At 38.3% G+C, this 27,985-nt stretch overlaps 1 protein-coding gene across 12 annotated transcripts in view; it reads right to left on the reverse strand.

The window, feature by feature from the left end:
• LOC119773645 (receptor-type tyrosine-protein phosphatase S-like) overlaps positions 1-27,985 on the reverse strand; it is a 116,735-nt gene that overhangs the window by 65,339 nt on the left and 23,411 nt on the right. For 6 of the 12 annotated variants that reach the window (XM_038270802.1, XM_038270749.1, XM_038270773.1 and 3 more), the window contains exons 3-5: positions 23,147-23,292; positions 18,407-18,548; positions 1,754-1,942 (exon numbers count right to left, since the gene is read on the reverse strand). In XM_038270802.1, the coding sequence (XP_038126730.1) occupies positions 1,754-1,942; positions 18,407-18,548; positions 23,147-23,292 (477 nt within the window). Of the gene's footprint in view, positions 1-1,753; positions 1,943-18,406; positions 18,549-23,143; positions 23,293-27,985 lie in introns of all 12 variants that reach the window. The other 6 variants (XM_038270740.1, XM_038270729.1, XM_038270763.1 and 3 more) reach the window with 1 other exon arrangement.

The following is a 27,985-nucleotide window of genomic DNA, read 5'->3' on the forward strand; positions in this document are numbered from 1 at the left end:
ATTGGGTTAAGCACTAAGGTGTCAAAAGTGTGTAGATAAACAATGTAAATTGTTAGGTCAATTTTTATGGTTAAGGCATTGGAAAGGTTTAAAAATGTATGAAACTCAATGGGAGTCGCCACATGGTCCTGATGACATAAAGCACGATAGAATTGTGTGTCTGTGTTTGGCTCATCAATAGTTTATCTGTTTGTTTTGTTCGTTTTCAGTGAATGAATATTTGAGATCATGTCAAGTACTTTGAGTTGTCTTTATTGAGTATAAAAATTATTCTAAATAAAGGTGGACGCTTGAAGGTTGGAGTGTCATTTGCAGACTGCTGAAATTGTCGATAAACAATAACACTACACTACAGAGTCTGCAAAGTTATTTCTGCCCAAAAAGTCCACAAACCTATAAGGAAAGACTCTAACATACATATCAGTTATGATTTGTACCAAGGTCCTTGTTCAGGGACCTGCAAAAATAACTTGAAAGATAATAATCATGGGAATCAATCACTATTGATTACTGTAGCACAGGCATAAAAAGAACAATAATTATCTAAACAAAGATGCAAAAATGTGGAATATTGTGAAAAGCCTCATGATTGTTTATAGGCTTTTATCACTTTTTACCATTTGCATTCTCATACTTAATAACAGAATATCCAAAATGTAGTCAAATTTAATCAACTCGTTTCCAATAAAATCTTATGTGATTCTTAAAATATTCTTGAAAAAACATCAAAAGCAGAAGATAATTAACTTTTTGTTGGAAAGGTTCGGGGAGGGGGAGGCAGGTGAAGACAGGGAACTAGAAAACCTCTTTTGAAGATGCTAACTTTATGCTTATGACTTGGAGCTTTGGGCTCAAGCTGCAAGCCGATGAATTCTTTCAACCTCCGTAGCTGTAAGTTCTGCAAGCGGTAATCCAGACGTATAGCTGACAAGTACTGAAAGTGATCAGTGAAACATTTTGTCTGAGAGGAGGGAGATATCAGAGCTGGCAGGATGTAGGGGGTGCAGAGAATATGGATGAAGCAACAACAAAATGGTTTCGCCTCACCATCACTTTCATTTCCCCTGAGGATGGCTGAGTGAAAATGGCTGTGAAAAACATGTCGGCTTACTCCGAGAGACACTGTATCATCTATACAGAAGAGCATAAACAAAGCTGAATAAACTGTCTTAAACGCAGGATGTGATTTTTCCCATTTCATTTTAGGATCTGTCTGCACAGGCTTGTGGTTTCCATTCTCTGGGGCAGCAGCAAAGAACATTTTTGGCAAAAACATCTCCCAGTCCAATAGGCTGACAAGGAGGTTTTTTAATATAGTACATTTCAATACATATATCAGCATAAATTCATTTTTGAGATCTTTAAAGGCCTTTAGATCAAGGTTAATCAAGGTTTTTATTATTTAGGTATTTTGCTTCCACTGCTTTCTGGTAAGTTTCATTTTATTATTGATAAAGAGATATGTCCCTCCTATATAACATTTCTTTTCCACAATCTTTTCTACCATATGTTGATGACAAAAAAAAACAAACACATTTTTTTCTGTCCTTAAGAATGGTGCAATCATCCTTTTAATGAAATTGGCTTTAAAAAGGTTTTACACCCCCAAAGGATATAGATAAACACAGAGAGCAGCATGTAATCCCCCAATCATAATTAAAACCCGATAATCACCAAAATTAGACGAACAGGGATTTGCTTTTATCACAAAGCGAAGCTTTAGATGCTCTGTTTGTTGATCGTTGTCTCTCACCTGATCGGAGCTGTTTGATGCGACCCTGGCTGAGGCTGGGGTCGACGGGGAGGAAATCTTTGAACCAGGAGATCTCCGGGTCAGGGATGCCGCTGGCAGCACAGAGCATGGTGGCTGTCTTTGTCCGCTCCACTACCTTCAACTGGGGACCCATGTCTATGCTGGGGAAGCCAAACGGCAACAGGTCCTCTAGAATGAGCAGAAAGCAAGAGCATTTTTTCCATATTAATGCATGGGTTAGTCTACTTTCCTGTACAGTAGGTACAATTTTTTTTAGTTGATATCAAAGTTTATGGAGTACATTTGGACCAGAGCTTATACAGTTTCCTTCACATTCAGTGCAGTAACCTGATCTTACTCTTAAATATTCAGAAAATGTAGACTCTAATTTGACTGCATAAATTCAGTCCACGGAAAACCCTACAAAAACATTGTTTTCATTTTTTTCACAAAATTACCCTAAATTGTAATCTATGACACCTCGTTTCTTTGTACCTGACTTTTCATTGATGTCCTAGCCACTAGTCAAAATAGGATACTGGTTACCTTGCCAACAGTGGATATGCATTGATCTTTAGAAATCAGAAAATGAAAACAAATTACAGCTTAAACCTTCCATATAAGAGCAAAAGCAATGTTATTAAACACTTAAATTCAAAATTATGTAGAACTGTCACAAGCAAGGCTCAAAAAGTAAATCTAAAAATACATAATAGCAGTAAAAATAAATATATTTCAAGGCTTTTTACACAACATCTTTTCTACTTTACTTAGGACTGCAGAGCTTTGGTGTCATCGTTAATTACAATGACCATTTAAGACCCTGTTACCGTGCGACAGACTGGCGACCTGTCCATGGTCTACCACGCCTTACGCCACCGGCCCCACTGTGACCCTGACAGAATAAGCGTTGGAAGATGGATGGATGGAGCCTGTTACCAAAAGAGGCTTCCAGACTATTCCATCGTTTATCAGCGGCTGAAACTGTACGTGCTTGCTTAAACACTGATGTGAGAGACATTGCTCCTTCCTGTAACATAAACCATCGGATGGGGAGATACTGGTGTAGACAGCTGAACCAGTAAAGCCTTCAGGACAAAAGCCGCAGGCTAATACTCACAACAAGCCTCCCTGTAGGTGATATAGCAGGCGGGGAAAAAACAGACAGAATTTCAGATGTGTCAGACAGGCTGTTTTATGAAGAATATACATATACAGCCCAGTCAGCAGGAGTTACTTCACTGCTGACACATACACACACAGAACACACACATACAGTACTGTGAAAAACTATTTTCCACCTAACAGATTGCTTCTGTTTTTAATTTTTGGTAACAGATCCAAAAAACTGAGCATTAGACCAAGACATAAATTAAAAATAAAGTAATTTAAAAGAGTAGGTTTAAAATAAATGTTGCAATCACTGAAGGAAGAAAGAGGTCCAAATTAAACCATCTGTATGTGAAAAAATAAATAAGACCCAAAAAACAGATAAATAGTAATTCCTCCCATGAAACACCAACTGCCATCAATAGTTTTGATAACTGATAATGATTGTTTGACATTGATGTCAATATGTTTTTGCCCTTTCTTCTTGCTTTTTATTTTTTCCAAATTTTTATATTAAGACTGGTACGTTTTAGTCCAAGAGCAGTCCAAAATTATTCCCTTAAGGGTATAGAGGACGAAGTTTTCTGGGTGGATAAGCTAAATAAGTGGTCCTCCTAATTGTCAATCATTCTGGTGATATGTTTACGTGAGGCATTCCTACGTGCTCGTCCCGTTAGCTATCCTTCTCTGCGCATGCTCACTTTCAGGCGTATATGTGTAGTATTCAGACAGTCATTGAAGCTCACCTTTGAAAGTGTCATGAGAGAAAGTGTCTACGAAGTGTATGAGAAGAAAAGACAGACCTCAGAATAGGCAGATATATCCCGGAATGCTTCGCGGAGAGCTCTCCTTGCAAAGCATTGTGGTATTTGATGTCACAGCGGCCCGCTGTCACCATAATAGGCTGTCACTACCTGACAGCGGCGACTTAAACAAAGCTATAGGAGGCACCGCACAGTGGAGGAGGAGTTACGTGAACAACGGGGAGCAAAAAGCAGTGATTATCTGTCTGAACGGTCAGTTAACTGAGTTCATTATAAAGTCCACTATATATTCCCCGCTTTATATAGTGATTAAGTGTTTAGGGAACAGGACCGACGTTTGGGCACAGTACGCTTGTATAAGCTACAGTATGAGAACAGCATTTTTAAACAGAGCGTGCAGAAATATGGTCTCTGCATGCTCTCATATGCGTTTAATAGGTGTTCGGGAGAAGGTACAGGTTTGTGCATGAGCATTTTTCTAATAAATGGAGAGAAAAATTTGCGAAAATCCTCCACAGTGCCTTTAATGGATAAGTGTGAAAGTTACAAACATAGCATTGGAAGCTAACCTCTCAAGGATCACATAAGGTGCCCGCAGCATCTTCAGGAGGATTTCATTATGTTAATCTTATTGAATATTTAAGCATTCAGAGATTTCAATTGAGAATATTTAACAGAAAATTAAAAGAAACAAGAAAAATATGTTTATTATGTATGAAGTTTAGGTGAATGCTCAACCATCCAGTTCATAGGTCAGTATTGGGAGGCCTTCCTATGACTCATGAAGAGCCCTAAGCCTTAAAAAGGTTGCTGACCCCTGCTCTAAACTCTCTATGGATGCCATTTTAGCCCAGTTTGTTGTTTAGTCATGAGCGCTGACATTAGCTCTGGCAAGTAAGGCTAGGAGGGCTTTAGATGCTGTTTTTCGATCTCCTGTGATCTCTTATACAACTTGTCAACAGGCTCCTTAAGTCATTTTAGGAATCCAGACACTCCTGGGAAGGGCCCCCACTGTTCTCATCTGTTTTTGTATTTCATAATGTTAGAACTGTATATGTTTCTGGGATGTGATTATGTTTTCATATAAGACTATGTAGTTTTTAATAACTTTTTCTCAAAAAAAAAAAGGAAAATCATTACCTGAATATTAAATTTTTTTAATCTACCGAATATTAAACTTTTCTTTGATCATTTGAAACATTAGCTGTGATTAAAAAAAAGGTACAATATAAAGAGATCCAAAGGGACAAACACATTTCTATGTATATAAATGCTACATACTAACTAACCTCAAACTTGATTGATTGGCATTAACTCAGTGTTTAAGAGGTGTGGTCCTGTGTTGGCGTTTCGAAGTGTTTCCTGTCTAATAACTATGCAGAGAGCTGTTCAGAAACAGCAGCAGCAATTAGAAGCTGGGATCAAGAGGAGGGGCAGGGCACTAGGGGTAATAAGGACTTGTTAGCAGTAATTGTTAAAATGTACCAACGATTAGAGAGGCCATTCTGGGATGTGTTTGCATGTGTCTGGATCTGTCTGGTTACACAGAGGGGCAGTAGAAAGGTGTGTATGTGAAAAGCTACATTCCTCCTAAACATCAGTGCAGAATATTTGACCATGTTTAGAATAATGCTGCATGACATGTCCACACATATGCATGAAAACAAAAGTGTGCACTTAAGGTAGCAATTGCTTTCTAACACAAACATGGGCTAAGCGCACTTGCATACATTTTCTCTGTTGATGGGATTAAGTATCCCAGTGACAGGAGTCCAGATGGCCAGACACGTATTCAGGCATCCATCAGCCCACCTGTTTTCTCCGCTCCTTTTGCCCTTTTTAAACTACACACTCATTTCCATACACACTAACAACTATTTTGTACCTGCATATATAATAATTTTGCTGTACAGAAATGATGCGACTTGTTTAACAACAAAGTGAAGCTTATGGAGAGCCGTTAGGTATGTGTCCCTGGAGTCAGGCGTTGCCTCAAACCTGCAGCCGCACACAGACCAGTAAGGACTATGACCGCATCAACTGTCTGCATCTTTTTCTTCCTTCCTCTCCGGGCTCCCTGCTACCTAACTGCATGACAGACACACACCATCTGTTTGTGTAAGCTCTGGGTTGGGGATGAGAGGCTGAGTGGAGATAGGATCTATCGCCCTCTTCCTCTCTTTCCACAGCCATCAGCACTAGAGAGAGACACTGTCAGATAGACACATCATTCTGAAGCTGACACTGTGAGGAAGACATTGGTGGAAAATGCCACGAAGTAAACTGAGTGGCATCAAAGCTTGGAGTAGAGCCCAGACATGAAGGTATCCGCATACCAACCCTCCAACATCACAAAACAGAATCTACCTCCAACTTGTCCAGGCTAATGATACACTTGAAAAAATGTCAGTAATTTCAAATCATTAAGGGAGAAAAAAAAGAAAGGAATGGGGGGATAGGAATCGATTGGGCAGGTCAAGAGTTTAACCCCCCCAAGGAAGGTTGTGAGGCTACCACCCCCGAGGCAAGGAATATGCTAGGCCTACATCTGCTCCTCTTTTTATCACTCCGCCAGCTACTACTACATAGACTCCCTGGCTGTTAATTAGAGCGCACCAATGCACTAGGTTTAGGGCATAAACATATGTGTGTGTGCGTGTCTGTAGGGGGTCTGGCTCTGTATTGCAGACAGGTCTTTATAAATGCTGCAGAAGATGGCAGCGTGGGTGGACCAGAGACTGAGTAATTATACAGAAGTTTGAGAAACAGGCAGATATGATGCCATGCCTTAGTTTGGTTAAACAAAACAGAAAGAAAAAAATGTCTGAGGTTCAAAATTACTTTAACATACTATGCAATTACCTTTAGTAAACTTTAAATTTAATAAAACTTTAAAAGAAATTTTAAAGAAGAAATATTTAATCTACTCATTATTTAGCATTTCAGCCAAGATATGATATTTTAAACAGATAACACATGCAATTACGATCTATAACAGTTAAATAAAGTGGTATTTAAAACTACAAAATTCCTAGTATATTTAAACTTAATGCTGTGGTGTTACTTTTTTCCTCATCTGGGACAATGAAACGGCAAAGTTCATGTGAAATATTAATAAAACAGATCATTTAAAAAAATCTTCCAACGGGTAGATGCTGTGAATGTGCTAGATTTACCTATCTTACTGAATAAAAAGTGTTTACAAGGTTTTACATGTGCTTTTTTAAATAATTCTTTTGAAATGCTCCTCATGCTTAAGATGAATTTTAGTAATTTGATGTGTTATGGATGTTGAGTTCTTGTGGTCTTGAGATTTTCTTTTGTGCTTATGTTTTCAGTAATTCTATTTTTATTTAATTATGTTTCTCCTTGGCTCTACCTTGGCTCTACCTCGGCTAGAGGTCTTAGTCATAACTCATCCAAAATAGTCAGTTATCCTGCACTATATTCTATATTTATGATGCTATATGTTTAGGTTGCCGGAGGACATGGGGACCACTTTTCCTCATTCTGCTTCATTCTATTTCTATTCTCCCATTCTGCAGTATTTATTAAGTTCCACTCATATGTTATGTTCTCTCTCTTCTTTGTGTCATAATAGCTTTGTCTGGTCTGTTCCTGTTTGGCTGTAACACAATCCCAAAAAGAAATATCAGGTGTGCTGCTGCCATCAACAGATTTGTTTATAGATGTTAGAGCTTAGCCTGTTTTTCAGTGTAATCCCTTTTTTTTTTTTTTACTGTGACTAACTGTAGGGATCTCTTTCATCCTCTGACATGGGAGCTGGCTCTGAACTCGTCTGCCTGGCTTTGTGTTCCTGGGACGAGGCCACCTGTGTAGCTAGTTTACAGTTACATTTTGTATCTTTGCTTCTTTTTCTATCTCTGCTTCTGTCTCCTTGAACCCCAGTCGGCCTTGACAGATGCCTGCTCACACTTAGCCTGGTTCTGCTGGAGGTTTCTTCCTGTTAAAAGGGAGTTTTCCTCTCTGCTGTCGCTACATGCATGCTTGCTGTGAGGGATTGCCGTCAAGTGAATTAAAAAAATGACAATCGTCACTGCAAAATAATCCTGGAGGTGTATGTCTTCAAAGTCAATTACTGGATACCATTAACTGGTTTTCTGGGGCAGAAACTTATAACCAGTCTAACTGTATTGTCTCTGTAAAATGCCTTGAGATGACATGTGTTGTGAATTGGTGCTATATGTAAAAACTAAATTGAAATGATTAATTATTAGGTTATTTCTTTGTGTCCAGTATCTTTGTTTATTATTGAGTTACATCCCTAAAACATTTGATTTTTTTTGCTCTTCATTCAGTTTCGTTCTTTTTGTGTCTATATAAGCTAATTTGCCCATCCCCTTCAGCTGCTCTTCCTTCCTGTCTGCTTCATATCCTCATTTGTTCCTCCGGTTAATTTGGTATTCTACTTTTTTTTTCCCTTATTAAAAAATAAAACTCTTACAACGGGCTCCGTCTTAGAATAAAAAAAAAGATTCTGAAAAAATCGGGTTCACTTAAATACAACATAAAAGAGCTGCTCTGTCAATCTGAAAACATTTCAAAATCATGAAGATATATAATGCAACCATAATATTTAATTCTCTGTGATATCTAAACTATTGTGTTAAGTAAGCGAGGTCTTTAAAGCAAAGGGCAAAGTGTGGCAGACAGCATTGACAAGCGGATTGTTAATGAATTCAATAAAGCCACAGATAAAAAGGGCAGACTGAGGCATACAGCAGACTCTGTGCTGTTGATGCGGATAAAGCAGCACACAGAGAGTTGTACTGGACTCTTAAGCACAGTTCACTGGAGATGTGAATCGGGAGCTACAGGTACTCTGTCAGTTTCCTGGGTGAGTCAGCGACTGCTTGAAATAGATACTGCGGGCATGGCCTTGATCACACTTTTCACCAAATGAATCATTTATCAAATGCAAACACCGTTGCACAAAAGTCAAGCTTATTTTCTATCTCCTGGTTAAATTGATAAAGATGGTGATGGAAAAATGCGCCATTTGTGTAGAAAAACACAGTGTGTGTCAACAGTGCTTTCAGGGAGCACTGGCAAGCTCTGAGCAGTATTGTTCCCTGGAGCTTTGTGTTTATGTGTGTGTGTTTGTGCATGAAGAGGTTGAGAGTGTACATTTTGGCCTGGTTATATTTGCAGAAGGGCAATCAGGCCTGGTGCCCAAAACCAGTGAGCGGAGCCAGCCGGATCTGGGCAAATATGCAATTTCTATGTCCATGTTCTCATATACACATACGGTGGTTGCGCCGTGAAAACCCACACTTACACACCCAGTGAGTCAAACACATAATGCATATGATGCAAACAAACAAACACAAATCCAGATTTTATTTCTCTGTGTCGCTTTGTAATCTCACCCTCCTTCTGCCACGCACGCAAACACACACACTCACATATAGCCTGCTGAGAAACAGGTTGGCTATTCATATTTCAGGTTATTTCAGAGGGAAATGTGCATAAAAGCTGATCTCAGGCAGCCTGATTCAGGATTAATGTGCCAGCACTCAGCAGTCTTCAGAGACAGTAATGCACTGACTCCCAAAGGCTGCACAAGGACTGAGGGGAGCACTATAAATGCAAATAAACTGTTTTGATAATGGATCACAACACAATGCAGATTCTGGACTTCATGGATCAGTCACAAGCGCAAAAATGCCAAAAGCCTTCCCGACTTCCTGCTTTATCAGTCAGTAACAAACATGTAAAACGAGGGGCTACCCTGAACAAAGCATAGGAAAGAATGAGAAAAAAGGGAGAGAGAGAAAGCAGGAAAAGAAGAAAAAAACTAGTAAAGATGAGGGCATGTGATGAAAGAGACAACTCTCCTCTGAAGGAGCATAATCCTCTTGCAAGCCGAGTTGATACTCTCTGTTGTTTTCAGAGTCAAATAATGTTTGAGCCGCCGGCCTGCCAATGCAGCTGACGCCTGGGGCCTGAGGGAAGGTGGCGGTGAAGTGGGAAGAGGAGGGGGTGGTGGAGGGTAACTGATGTGACTCGGCTGTTCATAGAGAGGGAGGTGACAGAACATCACTCCCCCTGGTTCCCTTTCTATCTCTCTCATTCCCTCACTGTCTTCCTACCCCTGTCCCTCACTTCTCTTTCTCCTAAAATGGGACACTGGGCGGTGAGTAGAATCAGGATTACTGTGCACAAATTCACACAGAAATAAAGAAAGAAGTCTGCGTTCATTTGCAGACACAACCACATAGACATGTGCACTTGTGAAAGCTGTGCACGCTTACACGCATGTAACTCTGCGGTAATGAGAATCACTCGCCCACCAGAGGTTTTCAAACATGCGGAGCTGTGGATATTTTTGTCTCCTAAAGGCAGAACAAGACAACTGCTGCATCCATGGAAGAGAGCAGCCGGGGCGCAGAGGGACGCGGCGGGGCAATGCAGGGCGTGAAAAATGCAACAGGAGAAGTAAAATAAAAACAGAGACGGCAAGGGTCAGGAAAAATTGAGAGTATGAATTCAGCAAAAGAGGATAGAAATCAAGAACTGGTTCTGCTGTGGGCCAAAGGAAGGGCAGATGATGGAGATGGCACAGCTAAAACCTAGCACCACATCTGCCTCCATTAGGAAGCCTTTAGGAGCAGAAGCAAGCATCCTGTGGCCAACCACAAACTTGTCCAACTGCAAAACTCTGCTATTAGTCTCAGTCAACAGACATAAAAACGAGGAGATGAGAAACATCCAAAGATGAAAAGCATGGAGGGGAAAGCATTTCCAGCAGTAACTAAAAGCCTTCTTTCCAACTCAATGGTTAGTAAAGCCTTTTCTTCAATGAATCATTTTTTGAAAGACTGACCCAAGCAACATTTTAGTGTATTTTCTGTACTTAAAAGCACTTTTAGATGACATGATCTATTCCAAAGTATAGTGCTGACTGCAATAGCACCAGGTGCAATCAAACTATCAGAGAAGAAACTAATAATAACGGCCAAGTTTTAAGGGAACATCTTCATCGGTTCAAAAGTGTACTACACCTAGTTTTAGTTATTTTATATATATATATATATATATATATATATATATATATATATATATATATATATATATATATATATATATATATATATATATATATATATATATATATATATGTGTATATATATATATATATATATTTATAGCCCCGCCTGTATTAGAGACCGGCCATTATTTACCTCCTCTGACAGCGAGACCGGCCAATGTTAGAGTCCCGGCCGCTAATGGAATACAGGCCAATATTAGAGAATTTACGGTATATATATATATATATATATACATATATATATATATATATATATATATATATATATATATATATATATATATATATATATATATATATATATATATATATATATATATATATATATATATATATATATATATATAGTTGGTAACTGATCTCATTTTATACATAGCATTAATTTTATACATAACATTGACATACAGCAAAGACTTTTAAAATGGCGTATGGTGAAAAAAACATCCTGATTTATGAGACCACATGCACTCACAAAACCAAGCAATTTTCCTTCATAGATGCTTCAAAGTTTGTGTACACCTCATGTCCGTCCCTCTACACGCCCACATTCAACCATAAATTGTCCATGCAATGCACCACATGAAAGTCATTGTGAACTGTGTTGTTTATTTAATGGTTACCAGTGGCAACTACAGCCAAGGAAAATGTTTGGTAGACATTGTTAGTAAAATAAAGTGTAATTATTAACACCTTTAGAGTCTAATGTGGGGACTGGTCAGATTGAGAAGGATATCCAGGCAGCATTGTGCTTATTATATTATAGTTTGAATCTAAGCTGCTTATGAACTTTTTATTTTTGAAAAATGTTAGCTCAGCAGTGGTGAAACAGTATTTATCACACTGTGGTTTTGGATCATGGCTTCAGTTCCCCTACAGTCACCATCTGTGTCTCCAGTTTCCACTGACTTCCAAATCTCCATACCTGTATACCGGAATGCACACTTTCCTTTGCATGGAAGTCGCATATGCAAGTTAATGCCCTGCAAACTTTATAAATTAGACCCCAGGACCCTAAATCTCAGAGAGAGTGGTGAGGAAATTGTTTTTTATGGTGCTTGAAGGGACTAACCATTCAAAATGTTGCAACTATTTTGTAGGATTAATTGTTTAAAAAATCCTTGGCTTTGATTTTGAAGCAAGTCTTTTTCCTTTTCTGTACTACTACCCAGATCAGGAGAGAAGCCATGTCACTACCCTCATTGTGCAACCGAATATTATTCCAGGTCACCAGAAACAATGTAATTTCAGTCCTGAAAGTGTCCTTTAATGATCAAAGAACGCCTAACTACAAGGTACAAAGTTGATTAACAACACTTTTCAGAGACCTGGATGCATTTTACATTCTCTGTCTTATTTTTGTTTGTTTGTTTGACGTCATCATCGGACATGCTAAGAGCAGTGCAACAAAATATGATGACGCTGTGTTTATCTGTGTTTCAACCGTGCTTTTCTTTAGATTATGCACTGTACACTCACCGGCCACTTTATTAGGTACCCCATGCTAGTAACGGGTTGGACCCCCTTTTGCCTTCAGAACTGCCTCAATTCTTCGTGGCATAGATTCAACAAGGTGCTGGAAGCATTCCTCAGGGAGTTTGGTCCATATTGACATGATGGCATCACACAGTTGCCGCAGATTTGTCGGCTGCACATCCATGATGCGAATCTCCCGTTCCACCACATCCCAAAGATGCTCTATTGGATTGAGATCTGGTGACTGTGGAGGCCATTTGAGTACAGTGAACTCATTGTCATTCAAGAAACCAGTCTGAGATGATTCCAGCTTTATGACATGGCGCATTATCCTGCTGAAAGTAGCCATCAGAAGTTGGGTACATTGTGGTCATAAAGGGATGGACATGGTCAGCAACAATACTCAGGTAGGCTGTGGCGTTGCAACGATGTTCAATTGATACCAAGGGGCCCAAAGAGTGCCAAGAAAATATTCCAAACACCATGACACCACCACCACCAGCCTGAACCGTTGATACAAGGCAGGATGGATCCATGCTTTCATGTTGTAGACGCCAAATTCTGACCCTACCATCCGAATGTCGCAGCAGAAATCGAGACTCATCAGACCAGGAAACATTTTTCCAATCTTCTATTGTCCAATTTCGATGAGCTTGTGCAAATTGTAGCCTCAGTTTCCTGTTCTTAGCTGAAAGGAGTGGCACCCGGTGTGGTCTTCTGCTGCTGTAGCCCATCTGCCTCAAAGTTCGACGTACTGTGCGTTCAGAGATGCTCTTCTGCCCACCTTGGTTGTAACAGGTGGTTATTTGAGTCACTGTTGCCCTTCTATCAGCTCGAACCAGTCTGGCCATTCTCCTCTGACCTCTGGCATCAACAAGGCATTTCGGCCCACAGAACTGCCGCTCACTGGATGTTTTTTTCTTTTTCGGACCATTCTCTGTAAACCCTAGAGATGGTTGTGCATGAAAATCCCAGTAGATCAGCAGTTTCTGAAATACTCAGACCAGCCCTTCTGGCACCAACAATCATGCCATGTTCAAAGTCACTCAAATCACCTTTCTTCCCCATACTGATGCTCGGTTTGAACTGCAGGAGATTGTCTTGACCATGTCTACATGCCTAAATGCACTGAGTTGCCGCCATGTGATTGGCTGATTAGAAAATAAGTGTTAACGAGCAGTTGGACAGTTGTACCTAATAAAGTGGCCGGTGAGTGTATAATATTTGAGTACAAAGAAATGCAATTATAAAACTCCAAATTACTACAAATATTTACAAATCCAAAGTAAAGGAATGAGCTGCTGCAAGAAGGGTAGGGTCCCATTTCCAAAACCTTGAATTATTGATGTCAAATAAATTTTTCGACGCATCTGAGGTTTTTTTTCTTTAACCCAAAAGTTTTGTCACCCATACCTAACCAAGTGCTAAAAAAAGGTGTGAAACCTTTACTGGAGTTTCCACCACAACTACTGAGCATCTTATCTTCGTCTTTTTCACCTTTAGTTCAACAAAAACATTTCAACAGCTCTTAAATTAGGGGACATTTTCTTTCAAACAGACACAGACAATTCAGTGTATGATTACTGTAATTATAGATGGGTGTTATCCCTCAGCTGATACACAATATTAGAGCAAGAGATCCTAAGGGGGATGTGAAAACTAATGATATTTCTACATAAGTATTGGGAGTATAGTGACCTCTTACTGAATTCAGAATTTATTGAAAACTACTTTGACTACATACAGTCCTCAATTGCTTAGGATAGCTAAGACTGATTGAAAGCCTAGCATGCCAAAGAGCACGCTTGGATTACTTGTCATTCTCAGATTTCTAAGACTTGAGTCAGAGGTAAAGCTTTCTGACTCTTTAATCCTTTTTACATTTTTTATTGAACGACTCGTGCAGAACATTTTTTTTTACTTTTATGGAATTTTAAATTCTTTTTATCTATATTAGTTACAGGTATTATTGATAGATATTAATAATACTGATTGATATTACTAACATATTTTACTAATTTGTATACTTCCATTGCAAATCAAGCTTACTGTATAAACTTTTCCTGACTGTTTTCATGTCTTCCCTGAAAATAGATTTTCTTTATGCCACTTGTTTGCTAAATAGCACTTTGACTTTTACATGCATTTAAGTAATTTTATATAAGCACAGCTAAATTGAACTGAATTTTCTAATCCATTTATGTACACGTGTAATGTCGTCTCTGCTCATAAATAATTAATGAATGTTCTAAGGAGAAAGGCTTGTTAAATGACACTCAGCAAATTTGTTGCCTGATGTAGAGGCTTTTTAGGCCGTTTTACTAACACTTTACATACCTATAAACCCATGAGATTGACAGCGGAAGCTTTTCTAAACCACTGCTACAATCTGAACTCATTAAGACCCCAGCCAGCATCCCCCCCACCTCTGAAGCTGAGAAAGATATGAATATAGGCAAAAGAAGGTCCTTCTGAGGCCTATTATGGGATAATAAATATATATTTACATAAAACTAAACATATACACATAAATAATTTATTGTTTTCTTATGCAACACCATAATAAAAAAAAGGATATGAGAGATTATATATCATAGCTATTGTAGTATCAAATATTCAAAGGGTAAACATCAGGTTTGTTTTAAAACTGGGAATCTCCACTCACAATTATTTCTACCCACTTTCCATTTGGCCAGCATTTTAGATAAACCATCCTGGCAATTAACCTTTATTATACAAAACGATATTTCGTTTTGACTCTGTGTATACAAAATGACAATAAAAGTTGTCTAATGTCTATTACATTAATAACACATTTATTTTTGGTGTTTGGTAACAATTTATTTTTTTTTTTTTGCTGAATGAAAATAAAAATAATCTAAAATCCATTCTGTTGTTTTTAACTACTATCCCTACTCTACAAACTGCAAATGTCTAATTATTTTTCTGTCAGTGAAGAGTACATCTACCCGGCCCAAATAATGATGGTGGGTTTTTTGGAGGCACTTGTTCTTGAGTTATCAGTACATTGCATTTACAGATTTGGCCTATAAAATCTGCTTGTCAGGCTTCCTTGACAACAGTCATTTAAATTAGCACTTAGAAGAAGAATCCCCCCCCCCCCCCCCCCCCAAAAAAAAAAAACACAAACACACACTTGTAAATCATTGCTGTGGCAGCCTTTTGTTTACCCAGCAGAAAAAAAACTCTGAAATGTTGACAGGATGACAGACAAGATATGATTGGTAAACAGTGAGAGTGCTGCGACTGGTTAACGGTTAGCCTCTTAAAATGCCAAATATGCCATGTGCTCCACCTGTCAGTACAGAGATAAAAAAAAAAGCTTTTCCCTTAATATAATCAGTCAGACATCATTTGATTATCTATGGTTAAAAGAAAGCTGTATAACTGTTACTGATTAAAACTGACTTAGAAAATTCTATGCCGAGCAGTGATGTTTTAAAATATAGAATCTTTATTCTCAACATGACACCCTGCTGAAAATACATACAGACACAAATTAAAAACACTTACTCGCAAAAAAAAATGTCCGTTTAAAGCATGCTTACAAATATAAAACACCATTTAGAAAAAATATTAAAAATATTGAACACCCGTTTAGCACTTCAAAGATATAAATTATCTCTAAAAATGTATTTATTTATGGCATCTTTACTAATTAATTAAAATGACGATTATGAGTTGGGAAACCTTTTGAATGAGAAAAACGCTATATATTAGAAGCTTCTATTGATACAGCAGCCAATTTCCTGCCTGTCACTCTGAAGGACATACAGATGAGAGTGATGAGAAGACACTGCTATAGCAGCGAAAACACAAAGCTGCTTTTTTAAAATCCAAATTTCAGTTTCTGGCAATCAGAGGTGAAGAGATGAGATGATGCTTCTTCAACATTTACGTCATAACAAATCAGGATAAAGAAACAGAACAATTACCAAAGTAAAGGTAATGTGGTTGTCACGAATAGCAGAGGAGGTATTAGAAGATTCAGCATCGCATCTTGTTTGTATCACCTTGGGTCTCTGTCACCATCTTCTCAAATAAAATACATTTTCATGGCATCAAAAGGGAATCAATGTGACCAATTACATTAGATTTATATAAACATTTGTACATCAAAATGGTGTCTCATGACGAAAGCACACCCATTAGTAGGAGGTGTATTGTTGGATTTTTGTCAGTAAGGCACGTCTGTGTTTCTCATTGACAGTAGTGTTCATCAAGCTGGGAAAGCAGCAGGGTGGAATAATCTAATTAGTAGCACATGTACAACTGAGGTTCTCTATATAAGCATCAGAAATATCTGGTACCAAAAATAGTGATTATATTTGTATAATATAAATAACAATATAAACAATATAAATAGTATTATATTTGCTTACTGGTATAGAGTTCAAATGTATCTACATATTTCACTTTTTCTTTAACAAAAACAATTTCTATCCTTACTCAGAATCTGCCTTTAAAGGTAGAGAGGAGGATGTTCTTTTTCCAGATTGATAATAAAAAATAAGTGTTTTTCCAAATTGTTATTATAGTGCTTCGTTTCTGCGCATGGGCACTTTCAGGTGCATGTGTGGTAAGCTACGGTTTCAGCCAGTAATTAAAGCTCGCCGAGGGTCGTAAGAGAAAAATTGTTTACGAAGTGCATGAGAAGAAAAGAAAGGCCTCAGCAGAGAAAAAACAAGTGTTTTTGGGAGATTCTTTAATGCGATGACGTACACACTGAAAGCACAGGTCGAGGGGTCAAGTTTGGCATGCTATTTGGAGAAATCCATTTTACATTCCTGCTAGTAAAATGAAGAGAAATGCACTTGTGCATGCTCTCGCATGTGTTTAATAGGCATTCCCTCTTAGGAGCGGATACAGGGTTGTGCATGTGCATTTTTTTTAAAGTGGAATTTTCAAAAATTTGCAAAGATCCTCCACAATACCTTTAAGAATAGCTTTTCCTGATATTCCAGCATTTACTACTCTAGTTAATCTTGTAACTTTTCCTCCATGATGGGCTTTGGATAGATTTATGATATTACTACAAACCTAACCGCGGGGAATATACTGGGCTGATTACAGCTCGCGATTTACGAAAACAAAAATAATTCTTGTTGGAATTTTCTGTCTTTCTGTCCAAGTAATTGATATGGGTTGTCTGAGTAGTTTTCATGAGCTCACTTTAAATCAGCATGCAGATGAAACAGAAAGACTTTTGTAATTCTTATGGCTTAACAGCTTTGAGTAAAAATTCATTTAATGATGCCCTGCATTACGTTATCTGAGGCAGAGCATTTTTATAGTCAAGACACAGAATAGGAATGTCATCATGAAATAAGAAAAAAAAAAGCCAAGAGAAATAAAAGCTTATTCAACTAAAGTGAGAGCAACACACACACACACAAAGAGGCTGACCCTTGAGGTGCAGTTTCTGTGGTAATGTGCTTTAGATTGAGGCTATGTGTGCAGAGATGATGGGCCCAGTAACAGATGGGCAGGAGTCTATTCCCTGGGCTACCAGCCTTCTGCTTACTACATCGCCCTGCCAGCTCTACAGTCCTCATCCATCTTCTGCACCCCCAACCCGATCTCCTTTGACATCCCATTTCATTTCTATTGTTTCTCACAATCCACTCGGTTTGCTCGGTTCACCCACACCTCCTCATCCCTCCATCATAGCTCCTCTCACCTCTTCTTGACCAGCTCCCCCATATTCTCCTCTCCTACTAAATCACTCCTGGCAAGAAAGCCTTGCTTGCCAGAGCAAGGCATAATCAAATGATTTCTCATGTTTAAGCAACCGTCTGGGAAACCACTGTTTCTTTCCTCACCTAGCTACATCAGCTGTGCTGGGCCACTAGCCAGTGGCCAAATCCCCGGCAAACAGCCACATGTTGCAATGCAAACTCACAACTTGGTGGGCCAAATCCTTAGAAAGGTCTCTCTGCAAGGAGACTGTAGACATTAGATTAACACCCTCATTCTGGCCAGGAAGCGGAATGATTACAGCAAGCTGGAATGCTCAAATACCCCTGAGCCAACAGACTAGCTGGCCTTCACTGCGACCAGTTCATGCTTGGTTGCACTCCAAAGGACTATAAAAAGAACAGCTCACTGCAGCCTGATGTGGAAGGTGGGGTGTGGCTTTGTTCCATTGTCGAAGAGCGGTAAGAGGACGCACGTGTCCAAATGAATAAAGGGAGCCTGTCCCTGTGTTCTTACCTCTGATAATGGCCAGCTTTGCAGTGATGGCGATGTCTCCCTGGTTGTTGCGTGCCACACACTCGTAGACGTTCTCATCTCGAGGAGCTCTAAGAGGCTGGATCCTCAGCACGGCTCCAGCACCTTCATCAAACTCTATGGTCTGGACAGCCACAGGATTCACAGAGCAGGATATATTAGTCAGAGCAGAGTAAGCATTAAAACTTTAATTTGTATAAAAGGAACTATATTTTCTTCTGATCAGAGAATAATACTTCTATAGCACTGCTATCCTGATTTTGTTTCAGTAAGTTATCAAGATAAGTTATGTACCAGTAAAATGTGCTTCAGAGCCTGGTTATTAGCTTTCTTAAACACTGTGAATCCAAACCACTTTGAAATTAATCTTTAGAAAACAATTAAGTCACATTCCTGCAATAAACCTAAAATGAGAATCTCCTTGGATGACTCCCTTGTTTGCATCATTTAGCTTTTTACAAATATGTGTGCTTTCAAATTAAAGGTGAATATGATCTTGGGTGAAATTCAAATAGTACTGTGTGAATTTGAATTACCTCTTTCTAATCATTATTTGAAAATAATGTGCAGTTTATTCACACTGTTTGACTGAAGGTAGCTGAGAAAATTGTTATCACTCCCATTAATCTGTCATACTGAAGTAATGGAGTCATAAGTTTACTTTAGCAGCTAGATTACACTGCAGGCCTCATTCTGCTCAAAGTAGAAAGTAATTAATTTATCCGGACCTGTAAAGGTTACCAATTACCACTCTAAAGGTCCATCTTTTTAAAAGAATGCTTCCTGCTTCACAATGACAGAAAAGCCAAAGCAGCTCAGGAATGAAACCTTAAACCTCAGTTAAAATCTGCAAAATGATTTCATTGTTGTGCGTTTCGTATCATTCTGTCTGAAATGCAGCTTCCTTTTTAAAGAGTTCTTTCTCATGAAGACTGCACATGACTAAGAGCACTAAATGGGTACAAGCCATAGTTGTTTTGTTTGTCTACTTCTGAAAACTGAAAGGAGAGCTGCTCCTAAAAATGGTTCTAGCAGCGCTATATAAATATTTATCTTCAGGGCAGATTAATTTGGATTCTGAAATATAAACATAGTGTGTGATGTCTTTGTAAATTTTCAGTCAGTGTTGAAACATCTTCAGAAAAACTAAGCCAAAGCTCACTTTGCCTCTGATTTAAGCCTGCTTTGTGATATTCAGTGATTGTAATGATACCAGTAGAAGGTTGGGTTAAAAAGGCATCATACAGCAGAAGGAAGAAATCCTTTTCTTATTTAGTAAGTGAAAATAACAGCATGCTATCAAGATAATAGCATTATAGCAGAAGTTAGTACACTGCAAATTAAGGTATTATAGTTAGATTCCTTTTTATCTTCAACCACTTTGTTTTAGCCCCAATTAAATCAAATTAAGGGACAAATTGAAGCACTATTAAAAGCTTCCATCCCAATCTCTTGTCATGTATATTTGATGATCAGAAAAAGCATTTTCTATTGCTCTACACATGATAAATGAAGCTACTTGTTAGACATTAAGTCCTCTCACAGTTGTATAGAATGCATGTGTTTGCTTATTGTGATATAAGACTGAGTAATGTCTTTATAAGTTCATTGCTGCAGCCCTGGAACAGTTTAAGCTTAAAGTTTGTGGACCTTCTGCTTCAAGTTTAAGTTTATTGGCACTAGTATGGCAGATCTAGTGCCAATAAACTTTCTTTAACATCTGGAAATGCTGGAGAGCAGAATGCAAATTGTGACTGGCATAGGTTGTAATTGCTTTGCTGCCCTGTTGAAAAAAAGACATATCTTTAAATAGATGAAAAAATATGTGTGTGATTGAGCATTGCAATCAACAGCGTTTGAGTGTTAAAAACATCTATCTCTTCTGTTGATTTAGAAACACGCTTCATGGGTGTTCTAAAGGCGTAGCTCCTACCCCATTGTCGCGTGTAATTCTTAAGGTTTTGAGGAGAGCTTCAATTTTTCTTTAATTTATCACCTTTGCTCTTTGCTTTGCTTGTGGTAGAAAAGAGGACTATTTGCATTAAATATCTGAAACAAAAATAAAGCTGACAGCCACAATCATGCACAGAATCAAATGGAACAAACTGTGTAACTTTGTTAAATATTGGCTTTGAAGTTAAAGATAGCATTGAAAAATTGCAAGACAGTTATGCTCCCTTATATCAAGGTAGGCCAAAGCATCCGTTTGTTAGGAATAAAGCAAAAATTCTATGTAAGAACTTAGACAAGACTGTTAAAAATCCTGGATAAGATATGGCTTTTCTGGCGGCTTTTCAGTTGGGCTTTGTAACTGCAGACCCGACACTTTACATGCAAAATACATGAGTATCAAGGTAAGATGGAAAAAATATTCCTTAGAATGCTGCCAGATTTTTATTTATTCATTTTCTGCTTCAGTCAGAACTATCTGAGAATCCTAATCAAGTGAAGGAACTAGCTTCATGTTTACTGAATAAACATGAGAGCATCTCTGTGTTTCACAGCTTGAACTTTTCAATTAGCTTAAGTGCACATGTAGCATATAAAGCTGCAAAATACTAACCAGAACTTTTTAGAGTGCATTATATATTCTGCAAACATGTTACTCATGTAAAATCCCAATTAAAAACAAATTGCAAATATTGTAAAAATTGCAGAGTATTGAAATATAAATATGGCTACAGGAGAAAAAAGTCTGTAGATATTTTTGATATTGTCTAATATTACATACCCTGAAATTTCAAAAATTACTGAGTCGACTCTCCACATTAGTGATTTGTTCATCCCAATCTCCTTCATTGCAAAAAAAATCCATCACCAATGTGTGCAGTATCCCCAGATGGTTCTTAAACAATGATTCATTCTCAGGATTTCAGTGAATTAAAGGATGATATCATCAAGACTGCAACCTACGTCCAGTCAGAACATTTCCTAGTTGCTAAATATTCCACTTTCAGTTGTAGGCAGTTTTATAATCAAGTTTCATGTATTAGATGCATCAAGCCCAGTGAACATGGTAAGAAAGAACAAGCAAGCCCACTGAGAACCTTTGCCATCTTGACTAGAATGAGGACTGGTAAAAGCTGTCTATAGTTGAAATAAATGTTTTGATTTGCATTATATAGCAAATGTACCTTACTGCGGTAAACAGTACAGCATTTTTTTTTTTTTCTTACAACTTGGTGCTCAGCAACTTTTAGTGGGTTTCTTAAAAAATTTAACTGGGTTTGGGTTATGGATCAAAAGTGGTTCCAAGATTTTGAATCCCTGCCCTTTTTATTATTAAAGGAACAGTACACCCAAAACATGATTAGCCTTCATTTTCTACTCACCCCCATGCTGAACAACACTCTGGAGTACTTTTTTGATATCTCAAATGCATCTGGAGATCTGGGAGGCTTCTTGCTGTCTGCTGACATTCAAATAATGGAGGTCTATGGCGCCCGAGGCAGAAAGGTCCAAAAAAGTCCACAAAAAACGTGTCAATATTCCTCCATACTGCTCGTCCAATGTATTCCAAGTGTCCTGAGTGGGTAGCATCCAGAATTTACTCGAAACGAAGTCATTTAGAATGTTTTTAGAGCATAAACAGTAGTGTATAGGATTTCCTGAAAGCGCGCACCTGCGCGTTCACAACGCTACGGAAGCCGGCAGACCAAACCAGATGAAAGTGCGCATTCAGCGTCTGCTCTGCCAATAATGCAAGCGTAGAAGAAGAAATGTGCTGTTTACCTGTGCAAAGAAAGAAACAACCAAAGAAAAATGTCTGAGGACTTCAGTGTTGAGGAAGAGCATGAGTTCTTTGCCGAGCTGAATGCGCACTTTCATCTGGTTTGGTCTGCCGCGGTTTCCGTAGCGTCGTGAACGAGCTTTCAGGAAATCCTATACTCTACTGTTTATGCTCTAAAAACATTCTAAATGACTTCGTTTCGAGTAAATTCTGGATGCTACCCACTCAGGACACTTGGAATACATTGGACGAGCAGTATGTTGGAATATTGTAACGTTTTTTGTGGACTTTTATGGACCTTTCTGCCTTGGGCGCTGTGCACCTCCATTATTTGAATGTCAGCAGACAGCAAGAAGCCTCCCAGATCTCCAGATGCATTTGAGATATCAAAAAAGTACTCCAGAGTGTTGTTCAGCATGGGGGTGAGTAGAAAATGAAGGCTAATCATGTTTTGGGTGTACTATTCCTTTAAGCTTCTCAGAACAACACAGAGAATAGAATCATAGCCCTTTCTTTAAACTCTGGAAAAGCAAATAAAAACTACTAGATATATTGTAAATAATATTTTGAATAATAATTCCTTAGATATAAAAATAAAATAGTATATCATTTTTTGTTTGTCAATTAGATTTTTTTTGTCTTGTCTATTTACTTTTTATCCCTCTATAATTATATAGACCCTAACAATACCCCAAACAAATTCTTCTTAAAAATAGAAGCCAAAGTGTACTTATTCTTGACTAATCTAAATTAAATTCCGAAAACTATTCAGGAATCTCCACATTCATCCTAAGAACAATAATAATAATAAAAAAATCAGTTTGAAGAAAATAATATTTTATTACTATTATGTCTTTGCTTTATAATCCTGCTATTTGTTTCAGGTAGCTTATTCGTGCTACAAATATTTATACATAAATACTCTTTATATACAGAAATACTGTAGATATTAGGCAGTGATGTGGGCTGACATTGTGCATTGTGACAACCACCTCGATACGCTGGGAGTTGACCTTCTTGCCCTTCTTGTTCCAGTAGACGACTGGCTTGGGGTTGCCAGTGGCCTGGCACACAAATGATGCCACACCCCCTGACACTCCAATCTGGTCTGTGGGAATTTTGGTGAACCTCGGTGGAGCTGAAAGAAAGGGAAGAGACAGAGGTGAGAGAGGGAAAAAAGAAGGACAAGAGAAAAATGCAAGTATGAAATCCACATCTTAATATTTAGATGATATCAAATCAACTGCTAAAACCAGGAGTAGGAACCCCTCCTCCTCCTGCAGAGCCCCGCCCCATCTCCCTTTCAGGGACTGGTCAGACTGAACTGTGTCCTGACGGCTGCGCCATTGTGCTTACTTCCTGGGTATCATCTAGAGGACAAGCTGAAGGACTTCCTGTGGGTCATAAATAAAAGATGGGGCTGGGCTTCAGAGGAACATCTCTCTCTCTTTACAAACCCGTTACCCCCCCTTTCTCTCCGGCAGGGCAACACAGAGCTGTATGCAGCACAGGCTGTCATCCCACATGAGTGTTTCACAGGTAGGAGAAGTGTTGGCTGAAGATTCACAGCATGTAATTGGTTTAAATGTATAAATACCAGAGGCGTGATTTTTGTTCCTGCAGAATGCCACTCACCTATGGGAGGATTTGGAAATGTGGAGTATTCTGATCCTAAATATCCCACCAACACTTCTGTATTTACTTCCTGCTCGACGGATCAATTCAGCAGGACGTTTTCTGGGATTACATAGGAATGTGCTATTTTTTAAGGTATTGCAGTTGCCCTCTGCAAGAAAACAGCAATTTCCAAGTGTGATATTGAACCAACAGTACTAAACCTACACTTTTCGCAGCAGCTGAGTCAGACTGGTAAAACAACCTCACGCATCCACCCCTAGCTATCTGTATGTGGCCTGTTGCCATGGTGCCCAGCTTAACTCCTCTTCAGCTGCCGAATCGTTGCTATCCATCAGGGCGAAGTCAGGATGACCCTTGCCATAGCAACCTGAATCCCTCCTCCCCTGCGTCTAGGTGGGCGAGGTCATGCTGTGCTGATTGAAGACACAGCAGCCATGAAAACACAAATAATATTAAAAATAAAATTAACACTCTTCTATCAAACAACAGGAAGATAGTGGGTCTAATTCTTTTCCCACTCATTTCTCTTTTAAATGGACAGACGAAACACTTTGAAGTTTTCTCTACAAAGCCTCGACGAGAGACGGAAAAACATCATGACAAAAAAACCTTCTCCTTTGCTTGCTGCATCCTGTGTTTGGCATGTCAGATATAATGCGGTTTCATTTTATGCTTGCCATAATCCTGAGCAGTAAGGAGCATAAAGCACATAGTGAGTAATCTGACTGAACAAATTTATCCTCGACGTATTTAGACGCAGGAACAGGATATTTTCTGCCTATTAGACCCACAGACATAAACACAACTGAATGCAAGTTGCACCATTTCCCTGCCAATAATAAAGCAGGGGGTAATGGCAGAAAGAGCCTTCCTCCTATTGGATTATGAATTATTTCCATGTTAGTCTCAGGGTTTGAACACGCTCGTATGTTGGTCGTATGTTTGGCTTTGTGTTGAGTCCAAAATATTTTCTATGTTCTCTTAAACGCACTTTAGCACCAACCCTTGAGCAAAACTGATCCCACTGGAACAACTTAAGCCTCTTCTGACAGCCGGGAAAAAGCCCTACAAAGCAGAGGCTCTGAATGGATTTGCACTTAACAGAAACTTGTTATGATCTCGATGTTCCTGGGAAATAAAGGCCTAATAAGGACCTCTGTCTTTTTTAATAAAAGGTTTCACTCCACTGCCAAGATCTACTGCTGACGGCCAACTGGTTAGATGTTAATGGAACACCTTTGTGACTTGTAATCACTCTGGTGAGTGACTGACAACTGCTGAGCTCAGAGGTAACAGGGTACAATGTCTTAGTGTTTCTGACACGCCAAGTGACAAAAACGTAATTGGAACTTGGAAATTCTCCTCAGGTCGGCCTATAATCAGTCGATGTACTGTAGTTTTTCTTACAGAAATGTTCAGTTAGATAATATCTTCCGGTCAAATGTTTAATTTTGTTCTACCTTAAATGACAGTACTTAAGGCAAATGTATTAAGAGCAGCCAGCTTTGGTCTCACAAGCCTTTAAGCTAGTTTTAATAATGTATCCTCTCCTAGTTGTGCCTCTCTCCTGTCAAACTTGTTTTCATCTCCTGCTCAAAGTGCCAAAAAAAGAGGAAAAATAAATCATTTGGTATAAAGATAATAAAGGCAACTGAAGTGTAGCAATTTATGAGAAATATATTTTTACAAGGATAATTTGGTATGAGGAAGTTAAATTTAGAGATACTATAAATAAAATAACCATGCATTTTTGCAGACTGGGTTGGATTAAATTCAAAGCAGTAATCGGAAATAGTTAATTGAGATGACTGATAATATGCCTAATGTTGACAAAAATGTTAATTAAGTCTCCATATTAAGGGATATCAAGAGGTTGGAAACAAAGACTTTTATCAGGAGCATAAAGATTAATCTGATTGGATACCTAAGTGGGCTTGGATCAAGCAACGTGAAATCAAAGGGGAATTATATTGCAAAATCCATTTTTTTAGCTTACAGTTTTGTTTTTGTACTTCAAGTCTAACTTCTCAGAAATATTTAATTTAGTCTTATTGGCTCCTGTTTTGGATACATATTTAGATGCTGCTCAGTTTTCTCCTTTTTTCCAGTACGTTTTGTTCAATGTGGCAGTATTTGTTGTGGAACTGCTGAAGATTTTTTGGTTTATAATTCACTATTTTCATATTTTTGGTCTAGGTTGATTTGGTTTCTGGGTTTATTAACCAAACCTATTGCTGTAGTTTTGGAGCTCTGTATTTCCTGATTACATTTAATTTTACATAGAAACTTGCATACATCAGTGGGATAAGTCCTCTTTGTTTATGTCAAGAAGTTGAGGAGAGGAGTGCTTTAGCCAGTATAAAAAAGGAGTAGCTGAAATACTTTGTTTATTTGAGGACTCAGTTTTTTCTATCTATTAAAAGACTGGTAAAAGGGCAACAAGCTCTATTATAGGTGCATTAATATAACTAATTGCTCCGATAGCACATCATTGTGCCTTCAGCTTTTGTTTGTTTTGTGACACCGTTTTAGCTCCCTCAGGACCTTAATGTGTGTTCTGAATAAAGATATTACACAAACCAGTTTGAAATCTGTTGGGATGCCATTTTTGTCTTGGTGAGCACAGGCTCCGAATACAGTCAGTGATGTTCTTGGTGGTAGCATTGGATAACTTGTTAATTAAGTTGGGGTACAAGTATATAACACTTGTTCAACATTACAAAATTTTTATTTTCACCGTGTACCTACTGTTTGTTAATTTTTTTTTTTTTTGTGACGCTTGGCTCAGAATGCATGTTTATAAAACATAGACATGATTAATAATAGTGTTGCACCGATACCGATACCAGTATCGGACGGGGCCCCGATACTGCCCTAAAATGGTGGTATCGGTATCGGCGAGTACCAACAAATAGGGCACCGATACCATTTTGTTCTACTGGATTCACTTTGTATTAGATTTTTTCCTGCTTCACAAAGGTAGGCAGCAGCTTGACAAAGCCATGATGGCAATTATTTTACATAATTATGGTATCGGTATCGGCCGATACTGCACAGTTATGTATCAGGTATCGGTATTGGGGCCAAAAAATGGCATTGGCGCAACACTAATTAATAATAATAATAATTTTACTTTATTGATCTCACATTGGAGAAATGTACCTCTGATTTAAACCATCCCCTTGGGGAGCAGTGGGCTGCCATTGTGGGGCGCCAAGGGAGCAGTGTAGGGTTAAGGGTCTTGCTCAGAGACCCAGAGTGGCAGTCTGTGGGAGTGGGGCTCAAACTCAGAACCTCAGGATTCCAAGCTCTATGCCCTAACCATTAGGCCACCACTATTAGAAATTACATTAGAAACACATTAGGAACAACTGAGCACCCTTACAAGTCTTTAGAAAGACCCTTGACTTTTATATTCAACTGATCATTGTGGGAGAACAAAAAAAATTATTTACTGCTCTGTTTTTATTAAACAACATAAGTTACTACTCACAAATTGATATAAGCTCAGTTATTTATTATCTTCGAGCAGCAAGTCAGCAGTAAGCTGTTTAACAAGTATGGCAAATGCAGCTTGCAATCGTTTTTTTCAGCAGTATGTTAGTTAGATTAATGGGTCATAGTCCTATAGTTCCCATGCCATGATTGTCAGTATCTTTTGCATTCTTTTTTAAGGTAAAAGTAAAGAAGCAAGCAGTGCACAGCAGCAGGTTTTAGTGTAGGCAAACCCTCCCACTTTCTGGCACTTAAAAGACTGTCATTTAAAGATCTTTGAAAAGGTGTGATATTGTTTTAGCTATTTTGAAAACCTACCAAGGTTAAACCTTGGTATTCGGATATTGATACCAGAACTCTCCTGTGGCTTACTTAAAATGATTCAGGTTTAAACCTTTAATATATACACAAGTCAAACTTAGACTGAATTATTTCCATAAAACAATGTATTTTGTGAAACTTTTTATGTATTTTTAGAAAAAAAATTGTATTTCTTGATCTCATGAATTAATTATTATGTACTGTCTCATTTAGAGAGCTGGATGTATCATTACGCCCCAGCTAGTATCCCATGTTGGATAGACAGGAGGAGAATTGGGGGGGGAAAAAGCACTTTTTCCAATTTCAAATGTCGTTAGGGTTTAGCTCCATATTTAGCCCTATATCTTATCTCTCATCAAAAAAAAATATTCAGCTTG

The sequence above is a fragment of the Cyprinodon tularosa genome, unplaced genomic scaffold, assembly GCF_016077235.1.
Source record: "Cyprinodon tularosa strain WSP-4 unplaced genomic scaffold, ASM1607723v1 ctg12, whole genome shotgun sequence".
NCBI lineage: Eukaryota > Metazoa > Chordata > Actinopteri > Cyprinodontiformes > Cyprinodontidae > Cyprinodon > Cyprinodon tularosa.